General features: G+C 31.5%; 1 protein-coding gene across 1 annotated transcript in view; it reads left to right on the top strand.

The window, feature by feature from the left end:
• LOC127286354 (MFS-type transporter SLC18B1-like) overlaps positions 1-18,648 on the top strand; it is a 255,832-nt gene that overhangs the window by 195,565 nt on the left and 41,619 nt on the right. Inside the window, exons 5-6 of the mRNA XM_051312754.1 lie at positions 1,852-2,075; positions 16,349-16,524. Of these exons, the coding sequence (XP_051168711.1) occupies positions 1,852-2,075; positions 16,349-16,524 (400 nt within the window). The remainder of the gene's footprint in view (positions 1-1,851; positions 2,076-16,348; positions 16,525-18,648) is intronic.

Genomic DNA, 18,648 nt, shown 5'->3' with positions numbered 1-18,648 from the left:
TTTTTCACATTTCATAATTTAAATAAAGAATATTCTAAAATATGTTTCTTTTTCTTCAATTTTCAACGGTGGAGCACAACTCCCCACTGTTTTTGAAAAGTCATAAAACCAGTATTTTCAAAAAACCAGCAAAATTTCTATTTCTGTTTCGAATTTTAATTAATCTATCATCCCAAAAGTTGTGTTTTTACGTGTACTAAAAGTTCTCTATAATATATTAATCAAAAAAAATTTATATAATAGTTTTGATCGAAAATAACCTGGAGCACAACTCCCCACTCTCCCCTACATTTTAGCTAAAAAGTTTTGTGTTTAATTAAATTTAAGTTTATACGTAAAATAATTGTATTCCTTGCATTGAAATAAACTACAGTCATTTTTATATTAAGGAAATTTACAAATTTTGAAAAATACATTTTTGGATTCTCAAAAATGTTAAGAGATACGAAAAATCTGAAGAAAATTTATGCTTATTTCATGACAAGACTGTATATTTCATTAAACAAAACGGGGTTGAAGGTCAAAAATTTTAAATTTTGAAGAATAAAAATTTTACAGTTTTTTTGTTTATTTAAAATTATCTAGAAATACTACTATATATGCGACTGCAGTTACGGAGATAATTAAGACCCTAAAATTATGAATTGAACCGCCAGCGACCAAAAGGATTTACGCGTGACTATCGTTGGCCCCGCGTTCAGCGAGTTTCCAGCTATTCCAGGGGCCAATGAAAACTTTGGTTAAGCCCTTCAGGCTGCAGGCGGTTTAATTTTAAAATGTTCAGACACGGAGTATTTTTAAGTTAATTCATTTTATTCAACGTTCGACCCTTTTCATTTTTTTGAAAATATTTTAGTTCGAAAGCTGAGATTTTTTCATAAAAATATTTAATTTCCAGGACGGCTCTTTTTGTTTTCGAGTAATTAAAAAAGAGTAAACAAATTCACCTAGTCGGTCACGGAACTGATGTGTCCTGAGGCCTGTTTATTCGTTAATAGTTTTAACTTTAATTTTTTTTGGGATATGCGTTCGTCTCTTTTTTGAATGAACTAAAATATGTTTTTGAACACTAGTAAATATTTTCCACAAGACGGAAAATGAAACTTACTAATGTAAATAGATATTGCAACAATCAATATTCGCTGAAATAATTTAAGTCTCACATAAAAAAGCTGGGTACTTTGTAATAATTTTAGTTAAACCTAATAATTGTTCGCTGCTGTGGCGATAAATAACTAAAAGAAATGCTAAAGATTTCTTATAATTACTATAAGGTTACTGCTTATAGTATGTGTTACTGCTTATTCTATGTAGGAACTATGAGGATTTGATTTTGACAGTGTCACTTAAAACGTCATACAACTGAAACAACTTTCTGCAATATTATTTTAAATGACCTTGTATTAGGGTCAAAATTCTTTAACTGTTTCCACCCCAAAAATTAATTTCTCAGATTGAGTTGATACTTGGCTCAAGTATAGTCCTAGTGGACCTACATTCAACCACCAAACGAATTGACCCAATAGCAAAGGGCTTTCAAGAAATTTGTTCGAAATTTCAACTCTCATACGATTTCTATAAAATTCATCTTAACATAACTTCTATAAAACGTATTAAATTACACTTTTATTATTTAAGAAAAAACGGTTTAAAAGACAAAATTACAAAATTAAGATTTCATATTCATAAAGTAGAGAAAAACCCTATAATGAAAGTGTAATTTAATACGTTTTATAGAAGTTGTGTTAACATGAATTTTATAGAAATCGCCTGAGTGGTAACTTTTGGGGTGGGAACAGTTGACTAATTTTTACCCATTTATACTTAACATAAAGAATGAAATTTTTCTAGGCTTTTCCACAGTTCTAAAGATCCCAGGTGTGATAGTTGCTACTGCTTCCATCGTTGCCACAAGTATGAGTATAGGATTTTTACAGGCCACTCTTGAACCACATTTAAGAGAATTTAATTTAGGGCCTGTTGTTGTTGGATTAATGTTTGTTGTTAATGGTGGTACATACGCTATTACTGCACCCGCTTGGGGATGGTTCTGTGATAAACATCTTGATCCTAAGGTATGTAACCAATTCACTTTGCTGTTTATTTATATTTCATTAATAAATATAAAGCATGATTATCAGAAAACTACTAAATAAAACATGATTTATTAAATTTACCATAAGTCAGATTTCACCGTCCGACACGATTTTTGACCAACAAAAAATCAAACATTTTCGGAAACTAGATCAAGTCGTTTGTGGTAAAAACAACCTTGAGAAGAAAAACTACACGATATCTTTTAAAAATTATTAATATTTTATAAAACTTGGTATCTGGGGGTTTTCAGGGTCGCTGATTATCATTTTGGAAATTTGACATCAGATTCGCTATCAGCGTCCCCAAAAACCCCTAGATACAAAGTTTTATAAAAAATAAATAACTTCTTAAAATTTTGACTGTTATATTTGATCTGCCATTTTGAATTTTAAAAATCTGTCATCAGATTAATAATCAGCGACCCCGAAAACCCCCAGATACCAAGTTTTATAAAATATTAATAATTTTTAAAAAATATCTTGTCACTTTTCATTTAGGGGTTGTTTTCACCCCTGAAAAACACAAACGACTTGATCTAGCAAAACGGACATACACGGGTATTTTTTTTGGGTCCTAGTTTTTAAAAATGTTTGATTTTTTTGTAGGTCAAAAATCGTGTCGGACGGTGTATTTTGTAAATCCTCTTCCTCTAGTACATATCATTATTATTTTATTATTCAATTGAAACGACGTTTTGATCTGTGGCGCAAATGCTCGACTAGACGTTTTGAGTGATTGCAAAGTCAGGAACCTGGTTAATGTCATGGTTGGACGTATGGGACAAAGATAGTATAATTAAGATAGGGATATCTTGGTGGGAAGGAGCCTGATTATTCTTGGGATCGGGAAATAAAAAGAAATGGGTTCAGGTGAAGTTGTTCGTGTGATGGGCGACCTAGAGAAAAGCTCCAAATTGTCGTAGTCGATGATTATCACTGTTCCATCTTAACCCTCTAATCCCGAGGATATTTAAAGTTAGCATTTAATTTTTTAAGGCTTTAATTTATCCAATTTATACTTCGGATTTGGGGGAAAATTGTTGAAATTGAATAAAAAAGTTAAATTGACTGTTCTTTGTTACTGGTTTTAAAATTTCTAATATGACTTTATATATTATCCAAATTATTTAAAATAAAATGCAACAAAAGTTACTAAGCACAAATTTAATTTGTAATATTATCAATTTAAAATATCTGTAATTATTTTATCATAAAAGATATTAACACTTACATTCTTTTAAATACTTATCTCATCAAACTTAAAGAATTCACTTAACCTTGAAATGTATAGACAATTATGATATTTTTAATGTTAAAACAATTGAATAATGATTTTCGATGGTACAGAAACATTCTTCTTTACCTACTGAAACCTACTGCTGGTATTAGATATTTGATTCTTTAGTAAAATTGTAAAAAAATATTTTTAAATCTATGGGACTCTCAAGTCCCACCCATACCTAGAGGGTTTTCGCGGAACGGTGGTTAGGACACCACAAATTGAGAGTCTTTGGCCGAGAGGGGAATGTGTTAATTGGCAAAATGTAATGTTTCATCGAACGTGTCGTGGAATTGCTTCTCCATTAGGTTACGGTCCACCGACAAGTCCTGGGCTTATAATGCTTTCTGGGTAAAATGCCCTGGAATCATGTATGTTTGGCAAGAGTGATAACTAGAGTGCGGCAGTTTGAATATCCTATAGATATCCATAAGATGTCACAACCACATCCGAAACATGTCCTCATGATATTTCTGAACATCCTAAGGATATTCCTAGATGATCCCAACGATATACCTTTTATATTCGTAGAGTCTTGAGGACATCCCAAGAATAATTTCAACACTTTTTCATAATATTTTAATAATTAGCGTGATTCTATTTATGCATTGTCAAAGTTAAAATGTTTATATTACTTTAATATATCGTTTAGGTTGTTTAACATTACTTTAAAAATACTTGTTAGGGCTTTTAAAAAAAGTCTAAAATAAAGATGCGCAGTAAAAACTAAAATTATGCGCCTGTACATAATTTTAAAATGATGTAGATTCTATACAGATGTCATAAGAAAATTCTAACAATATTCTTGGATAAAATTTTTAATATGACTGTAAGATGTACTAAGAATATCCGTAGCATATCTTGAAGATATCCGAAAAATATCCTTTATTAGGCGATTTGGATATCTTTAGGATATATTAGGATATTCTAGGAACGATTTCAAGATATCCTCTCATGTCGCGATATCCTGCGGATATTAGAGCAATATCTTTTTGTTGTAAGGGCTGATGATTATAAAAAATATTTAAAAACTTACTTAATTTTGATAGGTTAAAGGAAAAATGACAACTCTATTTGGTGTTTAAAAAGAGACCACATCATGATCAGGTTGAAAAAAAGAGGGCTTTGTAAATAATTTATTTTTTTAAATTTTTCGTTTAGTTATACTCTGACGTGTATTTTTGAACATTAAACTGACGTGACCTTTTACAACTAGACCATCGAATTACACTGTGCAAAATATTTTTTTTTAAGGTTTGTTTAAGTAACTTTCTTGATAGTTTTCCTTAAAACTACATAAAATATAAAAAAAATTCATATTATACCATCAAAGTACTAAGAGTTTTTGTTTAATGTAAAGTTTTGTGATTTTTGCAGTCTTCGGTGTTTAATTAATCGGTTTCAGCTATTAGTTTACGAATAATAAAATTAATTCATTTAAACATCATTTTTTATTTGAATTTACAAAAATAAAAGAAAAATTCACTTACTAATGACACTTTAGCTTAAAAGTGCATATTTTTATATATATTCATATTATTTAAACGAAAAAAAAGTAAATTTTTTTTAAAACGAATTATATGTTATGTTATATTTGTTAAAAAATTTAAATAATTTTGAATTTTACCTAAGCTGAACTTATAATTGTTCCCTATTCTAATTCCTCAATTTAACTTAGCTAAATTAACTAAGTTGGGAAGAGGTTTATTTAACCCTCCTACGGTTTAATTAAATTGCAGAAATCGGAACCAAAATGGTTCAATTTACCTGCATAGAAATTTTTATATTTCAACATGCTTTAATAGTTTTTTGGGTCGCTGATTACAAATCCGGTGTCCATTTTCAAAAATTCAAAATGGCGGATCCAATATGGTGGACATTTAACAAAAAGCTTTTTTTTATTTATCGGATTCACTTAAAAATCGTTACTCGGGGGTTTCGGGCTCGCTGATTACGAATCCGAGGTCAGTTTTTCAAAATTCAAAATGGCGGATCCAATATGGCGGATATTAAAAAAAAGATTTTTTTTATTTGTCGGATTCACTTGAAAATCGTTACTCGGAGGTTTTCGGGGTCGCTGATTACGAATCGGATGTCAGTTTTTTAAAATTCAAAATGGCGGATTGAATATGGCCGACTTTTTTAAAAAAAATTGTTCGGATTTGCTTGAAACTCTCTACTCGGGGTTTTCGGGGTCGCTGATAACGATTCCGACGTCAGTTTTTGATATTTAAAATGTGCGAATCTAATCTATTAAACGAATTTTTGAAAAATTGTTCGATTTTTTTAAATTTTAAATGCAGGAAGTTTTTGAATTATTGAAAACTAATCTAAAGTCCAATTTTTAAAATTCTACAATTTGAAAAACTGATCTCGGATTCGTAATCAGCGACTCCGAAAACCCCCGAGTAGAGAGTTTCAAGCAAATCCGAACAATTTTTTAAAAAAAAAGTGCGCCATATTGGATCCGCCATTTTGAATTTTGAAAAACTGATATCGGATTCGTAATCAGCAACCCCGAAAACCTCCGAGTAACGATTTTCAAGTGAATCCGATAAATAAAAAAATCTTTTTTCTAATATCCGCCATATTGGATCCGCCATTTTGAATTTTGAAAAACTGACATCCGATTCGTAATCAGCGACCCCGAAAACCCCCGAGTAACGATTTTCAAGTGAATCCGATAAATAAAAAAATCTTTTTTTTAATATCCGCCATATTGGATCTGCCATTTTGAATTTTGAAAAACTGACATCCGATTCGTAATAAGCGACCCCGAAAACCCCCGAGTAACGATTTTCAAGTGAATCCGATAAATAAAAAAAATCTTTTTTTTTTCATATCCGCCATATTGGATCCGCCATTTTGAATTTTGGGAAACTGACATCGGATTCGTAATCAGCGACCCCGAAAACCCCCGATTAACGATTTTAGTATGTTTTTTAATAAACTTTCTGAATAAATGCACATTATCCACTTATTGAAAAACTTACTTGTTTAGCTAATATTTAAAGTTATGTAACTTTGACAAAAAAATTTTTTATCATTGCAAAGCAATATTTTTTAAAAGCATAGAGCATTAGCTTCAATTTCCCCCTTGGCACATGTAATTCCGATGTATTGTTAACGAGTTATTAAATATTCAGTTACCCCGAGTATACTCGGGGTTAACCGTTTTAGCACAGTCAATTTATCCCGAGTTAACTCGGGACAAACCGTAGGGAGGTTAATGAATGATTAAAAAAATACAATATGCAAATTATTTATTTAAAAATGTTGAATGTTCTCAATTATTATTATTACAAGACAATCAAACAATTATGAAATCTATTTCATAAGATTTGGTAAGGTTACCTTATTTTGTGTAGTGGTGGAGTTTCCAAATTTTCTTCGTGAGTTTTGATGATTCGGTATTCTATTGAATTTTTTTTACGACCGCTCGTAAAAGTTCGTTATTGATGGGTGTCACTGTTGAAACTTAGACTTTTAACGTCCGTATATATTAGAACTGTATTTTAACACATGAACTCCGTACGTATAATTTTTGGGACTGCCTTCGTAGTGAAAGGTTTCCCTTTATACAGCGTGTTCCAAAAGTATGGAAACTTGTAAATATCTCAAAAAATACGAATTTTCGTAAAAAATGTTCAATACAAAAGTTGTTTCAAGCAAAAAGATCAACATTGTTGAAACCAAAAAATTGGGCCCGGGCACAATGTTGGGCCCTACAATTAAAAAAGTGGTTTTCTTAAATGAGACCACTCATTTTGAATATCAATTTCGTAATCCCCATGAAATTCTGCGTTCAGACATATGTATAAGTGCCCAAAATATTAGGCCCAATCCAAGATATCGGGCCCAACATTTTTCGACAAACAAATAAATTTAAAAAATCGTATCTTTGGGGGTTTTTGGGGTCACAGGATTACAAAATTCAAAGCTACTTTTCAAATTGGGCACAGAGACCAATGTAGGATTCCGCGGCCCAATGTAAAGCTCACAGTAAAAAAATTAGTTGTCTAAAATAAAACCCACTAATTTTTAGTATCCATTTCGTAATCGTCATGAAATTCTGGATTTAGTTTTGTAGTACAAATGCCAAAAATATTGGGCCCAATGTCTATGATTGGGCCCAAAATTTGTTGACATAATCATAATCGTTGGGAAATTCTAGTCCCAAACTTGTGGTACAAATTACAAAAATATTGGATCCAATCCCAGACTTTGGGCCCAACATTTTGCACTTACCGTGCATAGAGATTGATTCATACTCAAGGTAGTTCATCACACAGAAAAAAGCTAGTGTGCACGGAGAGAAAAATCTGCCTTTTATAGTATAGAAAGGTTTACATTTAATGCACAGAAGTTTTCTATGCTATATAGACATGAAATTTGAGTAATTATAGTACAATCGTATGTCTTTTTAGCATGAAACTTGTCTATGCTAATAAAGTTTGTCATATAGCCTCTTATTACATACTTATTATACTTTTAATCCAACGGCGCCATGCGAAGATCGCACATAACATCATCCTACTATGTTTGCATAAGTTCTATGCTTTTTCGGGGATAGACTCTTGCAACTGGCGATTAGGCCAGTTCCTATTAAGTAAAGGTGGGCGTGGCCTAATCGCCAGTTGCAAGAGTCTATCCCCGAAAAAGCATAGAACTTATGCAAACATAGTAGGGATGATGTTATGTGCGATCTTCGCATGGCGCCGTTGGATTAAAAGTATAATAAGTATGTAATAAGAGGCTATATGACAAACTTTATTAGCATAGACAAGTTTCATGCTAAAAATTCTCAAATCTTTGCTCTATTAGTATGAAAAGTTTAAAGAAAAATAGCAGCAATCTATTTCATACTATAAAAGGCAGATTTTTCTCTCCGTGTGTGTATCCGAAACTAGAAAAAAACTTGTTGTGTTTTTAACACAAATCCTGGATTAAAATAGCACTTATCTTTTCTTGTGTACACATATCCTCTTTTCTTCTTATTTACATTTCCAATTTCCCTCCTTCTTTGTTACTCTGATTTCTTTTTCCTTCCTTCTTCTCTCTTTTTGCTGTTGTTTCCCTCCTTTCTTTCTCCTGTCATTCATACTGCACAGAAATTGTTTCTTTTCGTTCTGTTTTAATTGCGCTGTCTTATCCTTGCATTAACATGCAGAGATTAACAGAGCGAGAACGCTTTTTAATTTTAATGATGAGGGGTTATGGAGATAAAATCCGAACATTTGAAGAGGCAGCAGCTTTATTTAATGTAAGATTTCGAAATGCCAATAATGGCATTTCAAAATCTACTGTCTGGAAGACAGTTAGACGATTTGGTGCAACCGGTCATTTCTCCTCATACATCGATTCGCAGAGTAGCAGCAGAACATGAAATTGGTATTACATCTGCTCACAGAATTCTTAAATCTAATAAATTTCATCCTTATAAGGTGAATTTAGTACACCAGCTTAATGAAGATGATTTTGATCGAAGGGTAGAATTTTGCGAAACTATGATGGAAAATGAAAATCCTACTTTTTTAAAATAATATTGTGGTCTCTGATTAAGCAACTTTTCAATTACACGGGACTGTTAACAGACAAAATTGTCGATATTGGGCGGACAGCGATCCTAATTGGATGCGAGAAGAAAAATCGCAATATCCTCAAAAAATAAATGTTTGGGCGGGTTTATTTCATGATAGGGTAATTGGCCCTTTCTTTATCGAAGGAAATCTTAACACCCAAAAATATGAAGAAATGTTAAGAAATCAAATTATCCCTGCAATCAGAGAAATAGCAGGCGATAATTTTGATGAAACTTTGTTTCAGCAGGATGGTGCACCAGCTCATACGTCCGTGAAGCTGGCCGGAACATACCATAATATGAAAATATTCACTACATGAGAATTAAGGGCTAATTAGGGCTGTGTGTCTTAAATTTTGGGCTTTTGATTTATTTAAGGAAAATGACACCCAGCTAACTTCATATTGAAGCTGGCCGGAAACACGCATAGCTTCTATATTACTGCTCCAATTAACTTCTAAGTGGCAGAAACATTTAGGGCTCATTAAGCCCTTTAAGATTACTCTATATGAGCCGTTCGCTCGAAAAACGACCTAAGTCGACTTAGGTTTTTGACACAAAAATTGAATTAAAGATTTAGAAACGAATGACTAATATAATTTGCAAATTAATTATACCGATTGTTTTTCCTAATAAAAAGGCATTATCAGAGAATATGTTTTTCTAAAAAAATGTTTATTAAAATATGTTTAGCTACTTTTAAATAATTAATTTATAATACATGACTTAGGTCGTTTTTCCGGCGAACTACTAAAAATGAAACAAAAATGAGTTTTTTTTATTAAAAAACACTTTTATTTTAATATATTAATAATCTTATTTATATTAGACATTTTAAACAAATTTTATATTTACAGAACAATAATTGTTACAACATTTATTTATACCCGAGGCGAAATTTGAATCCTCTTTAGCTTCCCTTAGAACCTAAATAGGCCCTCTTTACGATCTTGTAGACTCCCGTAGGCCCTCCTTTGAATCCAAACGTGGAAGAAAGGTAAATTTGCGACTGGTTGAGGAAGCTAAAGAGGGTCTAGTTCGATTAAAAAAGTACAAAAAAATGCAAAAAAAAACTCTTTTAATTATTTAGATTAAAGCAAAATGAATTTTTTCTTCACACAATATTTCTTTAATTACCCTTTAAAAACCGGAATTAACATATTTTGAAGCGTTTTCAAAAAATTAATAGAATTAGAGAAATTTCAAAATTTTCAATATTTTAATCAATTTTTAGACCCTACTTTAAATCCAAACGTGGAAGAAAGGGAAATTTGCGACTAGTTGAGGAAGCTAAAGAGGGTCTGTTTAACTCTACTTTACTCCTTGTAAATTAGGGCTTAAATTTCGCCTCGGGTATGCTTAAACTTCTTTTTAGGAACGTCTTTTCCACTTTTAGCGACATAACCTTTTCCTCCAGCGCGTCTACGTTTTCGCTTGTTTTCTTTCCATTTGGCTTTATTAATAACTTTTTTCAATCCTGGACTCTCATTACAATCTGAAGTTGTTGAACTATCCATTTTCAAAGAGAAATTGTTAATTTGCGAAAGATCATTAACAGATTAGAAACATAATAAACCATCTGACAACACGATGACAGATACTGTAGTCTGGCTTTGCGCGACAGCGCCGGACGCGGACGGGCACTTGCGTATGAGATTTTTCGGACCCGGGCAGTTTTAATCTCTCATAAAATGATAAATAATGAACTAAAACTTCGGAAACTTAACACATGTATTCTATATGACTTGTAGAATACAGTTATAATAAAATTTGATAAAACGACCTAAGTCGACTTAGGTCGTTTTTCGAGCGAACGGCTCATATTATTAGTTGAAAAGTTTCAGTTTTTTAAAAAAAGTCGTGGTTCCGGCCTGCTTCACGTTGAAGCTGGCCGGAAACACGCATAACTTCTATGGCACTGCTCCTATTAACTTTTAAGTGGTTAAAAAAATTTAGGGCTCATTCAGGATTACTAAAAAAAATCCAATAATCATAACTTTTAAAGTAAGTTAGGATAAATAGTAGGGGTGTACAAAAAGCTCGAATGACCGAGCCGAGCCGAAATTTTTTCGAGCCGAGCCCGAGCTTGGCTTGAAGTATCATATCGAGTACTCGAATTTTTACAGTCATGTTATCCGTAGATAATAACCTTGTATAAATTAATTCGATGCCCCCGTCGATAAAATGTTTATTAATGCTATCTATTTAAACATTCATTTTTTCGACAATAATTTCAGAAAAGAAAAGATAATCGGAAAGAAATTGACATGACATTTAAAGAAATTAATGTTTCAATAGAAAATTGTAAATTTATTCAATTTTTAAATGTTAATTTGTATTTGATTGTATTTTTTTCTCGAAAAATGCCTAACTTTTTACTTAATGAAAAATAATATTTTGAAGCAAAATTTTGTGTTAATTAGACTAGAGATCCATGTGTCTTTTATTAAAATTCCATTTTCTTCATATTTTGTCAAGAATTATTTTATGTTTTGTAAGAAAACTGGTGAGAATATTAATACATGTATCAATTGAAGTTGGCTGGTTCTACATGTATTTTCGAAATTTTCCTATGCATTATTTTTAATCTGGGCCTAGAAGATTTTCAATGTTACGTATGTTATTACCTTGAGGACGCTCAGCTGACTCAAACCGACGCCGCTTCTCAAGTTGTGGAAAGAAATCCGCAAAGGAGAAAACACTTAGTTAAAACACTCCAAATTAACACTAATAAAACTATTTATTAAATTGCTAAAATTACAATAAAAGATATTATAAAATAGATATAAAAAAGATAATTGGAACGAAAGCACATCCGCTCTCTTACGATCGGGTAATTGAAGTGCTGATAGATCCCCCTGCCGGTCCTTGGATCTCCACCTATGGTTCGATCTCTCTCACTCCTATGGACAATCCTAGCCTACGAAAATGACTATTCGGCCCTATTCGCCGCCCCCCGTGAACGTTCGTACGTCACGCCTGCGCAAATCAGTCCTTTGACAGATATCGCGAAAGCAACTGAATTAGACTGCCACATAGAAAAGCAAGACCAAAAACCGACTAACGAATGCTTCGTTACACTATGTTGGTGAAAAATGGAACTACTAATTGTAGGATAAATGATTAAGCCACGCCCCCAGCGAACATACCAATGCATTGCTCAAGGCTTGAGCAGGATATCGTCGTAAACGCAATTGCAAACGTAAACAGAAGAATGAGTTGGAGAAGGATAGGTATATTGTTTATCCTTCTCCAACTCATTCCTCCGTTTATGATTACGATCTGTGTTATGCAATTCTTTTGAATTCGACAAAGCTGTATTCAACTTTCAAACTCTCTATTCGTCCCAATTCAATGGACAAACATTTGAGATTTAATCTTTTCAATTCGTCGGGGCTTCACTGAATCTTGCTTAGCGATAAATATGAATTGAATCTTGCCAAAAAAATTAATTCATTTTAATTCATCTAAATTAGTTTTTTTCTCATAAGGGAGAAAAACAATAATAATTAATAATAATGTTACAATATTAGTTTGGTTATTAATTATTTAATAATGATTTAATTTTTAATTTAAAGTTAAATATTTATTTCAAGTTTGGTGAATTGCAAAATTAGGAAAAACTCCATTATGTAAAAAGTTAGTAAACAGCAATTGTCCTTTATTTAAAAATTGTTTGAACAAATAAGTTTATTTTAAATCTAAATCAGTGTGTAAATAAAGTTTGGTAAATTGCAAAATTTGTGAAAACTACTTCTTCCGTGGTAAAATCCTTAATACGTTTGGAAATAAGAATAATATTTATTTATACAAATGATAAAGTTATTATCATAACTTAAATTGTTTTGTGACAAAAAATACATATTTTGATTAAGTTAAAGATTAAGTAAAAAAATGTACTGTTTCTGATTTTTTTGCAATACCTATATTAAGTAGAAAATATTTACTTCACCCCGAACAATTGACAGTAGTCTCGTACGTACATGAATGTTTATAGTAACTTCAATTTTCAATTAGATTGATGCAAAAAGTTACAAGATTCCCAGTAAAAAAGAGTATTGAATAGAGTCCTTTTTTTAATTAATTTCAGAAGACCATACTCTTACGTATTTGTCCTATACCCCCACTACCGAAGTTGTACCTCCTGTTTCTAGACTTGTATTTCTCTTAGAAATTTAATAGTGAGAAATATCTCAAACCAGATTAATTTTCTTGTAAAGCATTTCGAATTTCGAAAATTTATTTATATGTCACGTTTACGGCAAATTATAATTGCCAATAAAACGTTATTTAAATACAAAATTTTACATTAAATTCACATGCAACACACTTTACCATCATTCAGTGCACTGTTGTATACGTACATGAACATTGCTTATAATAAAACAATTAAAATTACATCATTTTCTGTTGAAGAAGCGGCGGGTATCATAATATCGGTTACAATAGAAACCTTAAAATACATAAAAATCTTTATTGAAGAAATTTCTTATAAAATGGTAGTGCTCTGAATAAGAAATTGCGTTTTTTTAGTAATCCTGAATGAGCCCTAAATTTTTTAACCACTTAGAAGTTAATAGGAGCAGTGCCATAGAAGTTATGCGTGTTTCCGGCCAGCTTCAACGTGAAGCAGGCCGGAACCACGACTTTTTATAAAAAAATGAAACTTTTCAACTAATAATATAGAGTATTCTTAAAGGGCTTAATGAGCCCTAAATGTTTCTGCCACTTAGAAGTTAATTGGAGCAGTAATATAGAAGCTATGCGTGTTTCCGGCCAGCTTCAATATGAAGTTAGCCGGGTGTAATTTTCCTTAAATAAATCAAAAGCCCAAAATTCAAGACACACAGCCCTAATTAGCCCTTAATGAGCCCTTAATTCTCATGAAGTGAATATTTTCATATTACGGTATGTTCCGGCCAGCTTCACGGACGTGCTCATTTTGGGCTTTCTGTTAGAAATTACTTGAATAAAGTATTTCCTAACAGATGAATAGGTAGAAGAGGAGAAATTGAGTGGCCAGCTAGATCACCAGATTTAACTCCTCTGGATTACTTTCTTTGGGGATAATTAAAAAATCGCGTATATCAAACGAAGCCTGCAGATCTGGATGATCTGAAACAAAGAATAGTAGATGAATGTCATATGATAAGTCCTCAAATGATTAGAAATGCAGTAACATCGTTTTATAATCGTATAGCAATGTGTCAACAAGTAAATGGAGAGCAATTTGAGCACTAGCTCAGTTTAAATTATTATTTATTTATTATTTATTTATTTATTTAAAGATAGTTCCTAGGGCTAAAAAGTCAAAATAATTGAGCCTCTGCGTGCAATAACAACACTTGTGAGCGGTCGCAGGGGATAGTACCTATCAGACAGCAGTGAGAACTTCTGGACCGTTAATTACTATCTGACTGGTAATATCTACTGCAACCGCGCGCAAGTGTTGTTATTGCACGCGATGACTTAATTCAAAACTTCAAAAAAAATATAAAAATTTAAAAAACAAAAAAAATTATTAAAAATAAAAATTACAAAAAAAATTAAACGTAGTCGATTACCGCCACGTCCTTGTTCGTGACTCTGGGTTCGGCAGAGAGCGGAAAATAGTTTGCTTGACACATTGTTATGTAATAATTTGAAAATGATGCTGTTGCATTTCGTATTAGGAGTGACTTTTATTTTTCACCTTCATCACTTGACTTGTATTCATCAAGATCTGCAAGCTTTTTTTGGTATACGCGATCTAGCTGGTCAATTAATTTCTCCTCCATCCATATTGCTGAAGCCAAATTTCAAAGTATTGCCTGCTATTTTCACTGTAAAACGAAAGGTTCTATTTTAATACCTAAAATTGGTACTATTTTAGTACCTTCTCTTTACAGTGTTTTCATTGCAGAAATAGTTTTATTTTATAACATTGCTTAACGTTTTAGAAAACTTAGATCAACTTCAATAAAGACGATCTAATTATCCTATCATTAATTTTACCCAAACATTTAACTTTTTAGGAAAGTTAGATTTCTCGTCTCTTATCCAATTACTGTTTGTTGTGAAAAAATTAGTCCCGTGTAGTTGAAAAATTGACTCATCAGAGAGTTCATAATAAATTGATTAAAATGTAAGTTTCTCAAAATTCTACCCTTCCATCAAAATCGTATGCATTTGTGTTTGTGTGCTAACTAAAATTTAAGGGTTGAAATTTATTTTTTTTAATGATGTAAGCAGACTCAACATTTATTTGATGTTAAAGTTCTACTGCTGCTTTGCAAATCGATGTATGAGGAATTTTTTGCTGTTCGATAGCTAGCTAGTTTTGGAATATTTTTTATCACCGTTGCCTCAAATTAACTGCTCAACAAACAAGTAAAGCTGCTTACAAACTTCATACTAAAAATTAGTCAATCGCGTCTAAAATTTAAAAAAATTTAATTTGTTTATAAAAAATCGCTGTTTTTTATAAACAAATTCAAAATATTTTTTGGGTTAACATATTTTGAAAGTCGATAAAAAACTGAAACTTTTTTGTATATTGGTCATAATTCCTAAATTCAATGCTTTTAGAGTTACATGTCACTGAAATTAGGTGTTTTAAAAAAAAACTTGAAAAAATCAGATTTTTAATAATTCATAACTCGAAAATTTGAGCACTTATAAAAAAATACGTAAACCTTTTTTTCTACACAGAATAAGAAAAAATATATTTAGACGTATTTAAAAGGTCATAGGTAAATCTCACGTGGAATCGCCCATATATGTGACGCTCCACGAGAGAAGGGATCTAACGTGCTTTTGACTTAAGGTTTGCTTTTACTGTGCAATGTCACAGTGAATGAACCTTAAGTGAAAAGCACGTTAGGTCCCTTCTCTCGTGAAGCGTCACATATATATAGTCGCCCATCATGGAAGTGTCTTATCATCCCAAGTAATAAATTCGCTTGAAACTTTCTACTCAGGGGAATAAGTTGTGTAGCAATGAAAATAAAAGACTAATTCAGAAACTTATTTGCAGAATCTGATTAACATATATAAAATATAATAAAATAATATGAAACACGAAAAATTTTTTGTAGTATGTAGTTCTAAGACTTTGAAATATGCTAAAATACGTGTTTTCGATATCTTTAAACGCATAAAATGTAAAAGGGTAGTAATATCAACAAATTCAGTAAATGGTATTCTTATTTTAATAAGTTTTAGGAAAAAAATTAACTTAAACTTTTTTTTGTCGCATAGTGTTATATATCATTTAAAAGTTAAAAATAAAATATTCAATAAAACATGTTCTCACAAGAAGAAACATGTTTTCATATTGAAGAAAGTGGATATATGTTAGATATACTGTATAATTAAATCATAATTATATAACATTATAATGGCTATTTTCAGATTGCAACAATAATAGGTTGTGCTTTTGTCATTATTGGATTTAGCTTAATTGGACCATCACCATTAATACCATATCCAAAAACATTTTGGATGACTGCCGTTGGCTTAGTATGCCATGGATTAGGTTTAGCTGCACAGTTGGTTGCAAGTTTTACGGATGCATTAAGAACATCCATGTAAGTATAATTTAGTTGGAAAGGTACCTAGATATATTATATTAAAATCGTATTTAATAGTTTAACTATATTTTGCCATTGTCTTTAAGTTTGAAGAGTATCTTAAAATATATGTAACAGGGAAAGTTAAAAAAAAGGTCTAAGGTCCGAAAATGAGATTTCAAGAAAACCGCCTTTGTAGTTAACAACTGGATTTTTTATACATATGTTTTTATCAATGTGTCTTTTAACGGGGGAACCATGGTGTAAACAACTTATTTTTTAAGAATTTATTAGAAAAAACTAAAAGTAGCAACTAAAATTATATGAAGTACATTATATAAATAAGAATTCATAGGTACACTAGAGCCACTACTTAGTGAGACATAATAAATATTTAATGACTTTACCAAAAAATCCCACCTTGTTGTCTGTCGAAGTACAGGCCTGCATCAAGAAGGAAGCGGGTTTACAATCCTGACATCGAAATCGGTTTAGTAACAAAGAACTGAACTTGTCACTAAATAGAAGCTCTGGTGTATTAAATTCAATTTCTATTTAGCAAAGAAAGAAAATGGCGGCGCACAGTGATACCAAACACACAAAAAGTTGGACTAAATTCTATTTAGATTTAGATTTACAATTTCAAACTAACGGATACAATATGCTAGACTGAAATGTAATTGTGGGGTGAGTTTGGTCCAGCCGTGTACCAAATTTGAACTCATTATGTCAAAAGATGTAATTGTGGGGTGAGTTTGGTCCAGCCGTGTACCAAATTTGAGCTCATTATGTCAAAAGATGTGGCTGCTAGGAGGGGTACATAGTCAATTTTAGGTATTTTTCGTAAAAATTCATGGTTTTTCCTTGACAACGCTATGATAATCAACTCCAATCATGACTGCTATATTTTTTTTGTAATCTACACGTAAAAATGTATACAGAATCCCCTTAAATATAAAGGCATAAAGATCGGCATTTCTTCGTTTTTGGTGGAAAAATACAGTTTTATCCTAATATTATCATTTTTTCTTGAAAAATTTGATAAAAAGTTACTCATTAACTGCAATCATGATCGCCTTTTTTCCTTTTATTTTCATGCAAAAATACATTTGTTTACTAAATATGAACTGTCTGGGTTAAATATTGTGTGCGCTAGGGGGATTAAACACTTTTCTCGAAACGAGACCGACCTCGCGCTAAAGCACGCGTGTTTTGTACACAGTGCACTACTCTACTGTTAATTTAATCCACATCAAATTTTCGTGCAGACAATATTGCATCTTTCCTAAATCATCCAATTTTCGTCTCGTTAATTCTCTAAAAAATGTATCAATTAAATCATTGTTTTGTACGCAATGTTCTGGAGCTAATAGATTATTATTACTATCATTTAAAGTACCGTTTTCAATTACTAATAAATATTTCCTTTGGTAGACTTTTAATGTTTGTTACACAATCATAAAATAATGGAACAGCCATTCCAAACCTTTTATGAACAGGTTTTCCATGTAGAAGTAATATTGCTCCAATGCCTGTGAATGCCATACAACAAACAAGTTTTCCATTACTTCTTAACAAATTGTATAAAGTAGTATATAAACATATGTTTTTCTGGATCCCCCGGTCCATTAATGTAAAAACATTTGAAATTTCCAATATCCTTCAGTTTATAATTCAACTGAGCATATTGCATTTCATCAATGCCTTTATGCTGCTGCAAATAAATTTCGTTAGTAATATCCTTATCTACAACAATGTTTAAATCATTTAATTGTGGCATTTCCTTAAAATTTGGAATATCAGATTCTTCTTGACGAAGAAAGTTACATATTTCAATATATGCTCTTTCATCAGCTTCAGAAGATGCATAATTTCGTTTTAAATCTTGCAATTACTTATCTTTGAACTTCTCCCATAGTTTATTTGGTTAACTCGATGACATTATATTAAAATGCTTATAAATAAGTATCTTAATTGACGGAGCACCATCCATACTTCTTCTTCAATCAAAGCTCCATCCCATTTTCGATCAGCTTTGATAAGAATGACATTAAAAAATCTTAAACGTGTTAACCATTTGAATGTACTTTCACCACCTTCCTTTTTAAAAACATAATGACATGGCATTTTTGAATATGTAAA

The sequence above is a fragment of the Leptopilina boulardi genome, unplaced genomic scaffold (genome assembly GCF_019393585.1).
Source record: "Leptopilina boulardi isolate dan_hultmark-lab unplaced genomic scaffold, ZJU_Lbou_2.1 LbouV2_353, whole genome shotgun sequence".
Lineage (NCBI taxonomy): Eukaryota > Metazoa > Arthropoda > Insecta > Hymenoptera > Figitidae > Leptopilina > Leptopilina boulardi.
Note: the sequence above shows the minus strand (reverse complement) of the source record. Positions and strands in the feature narration are given on the sequence as shown.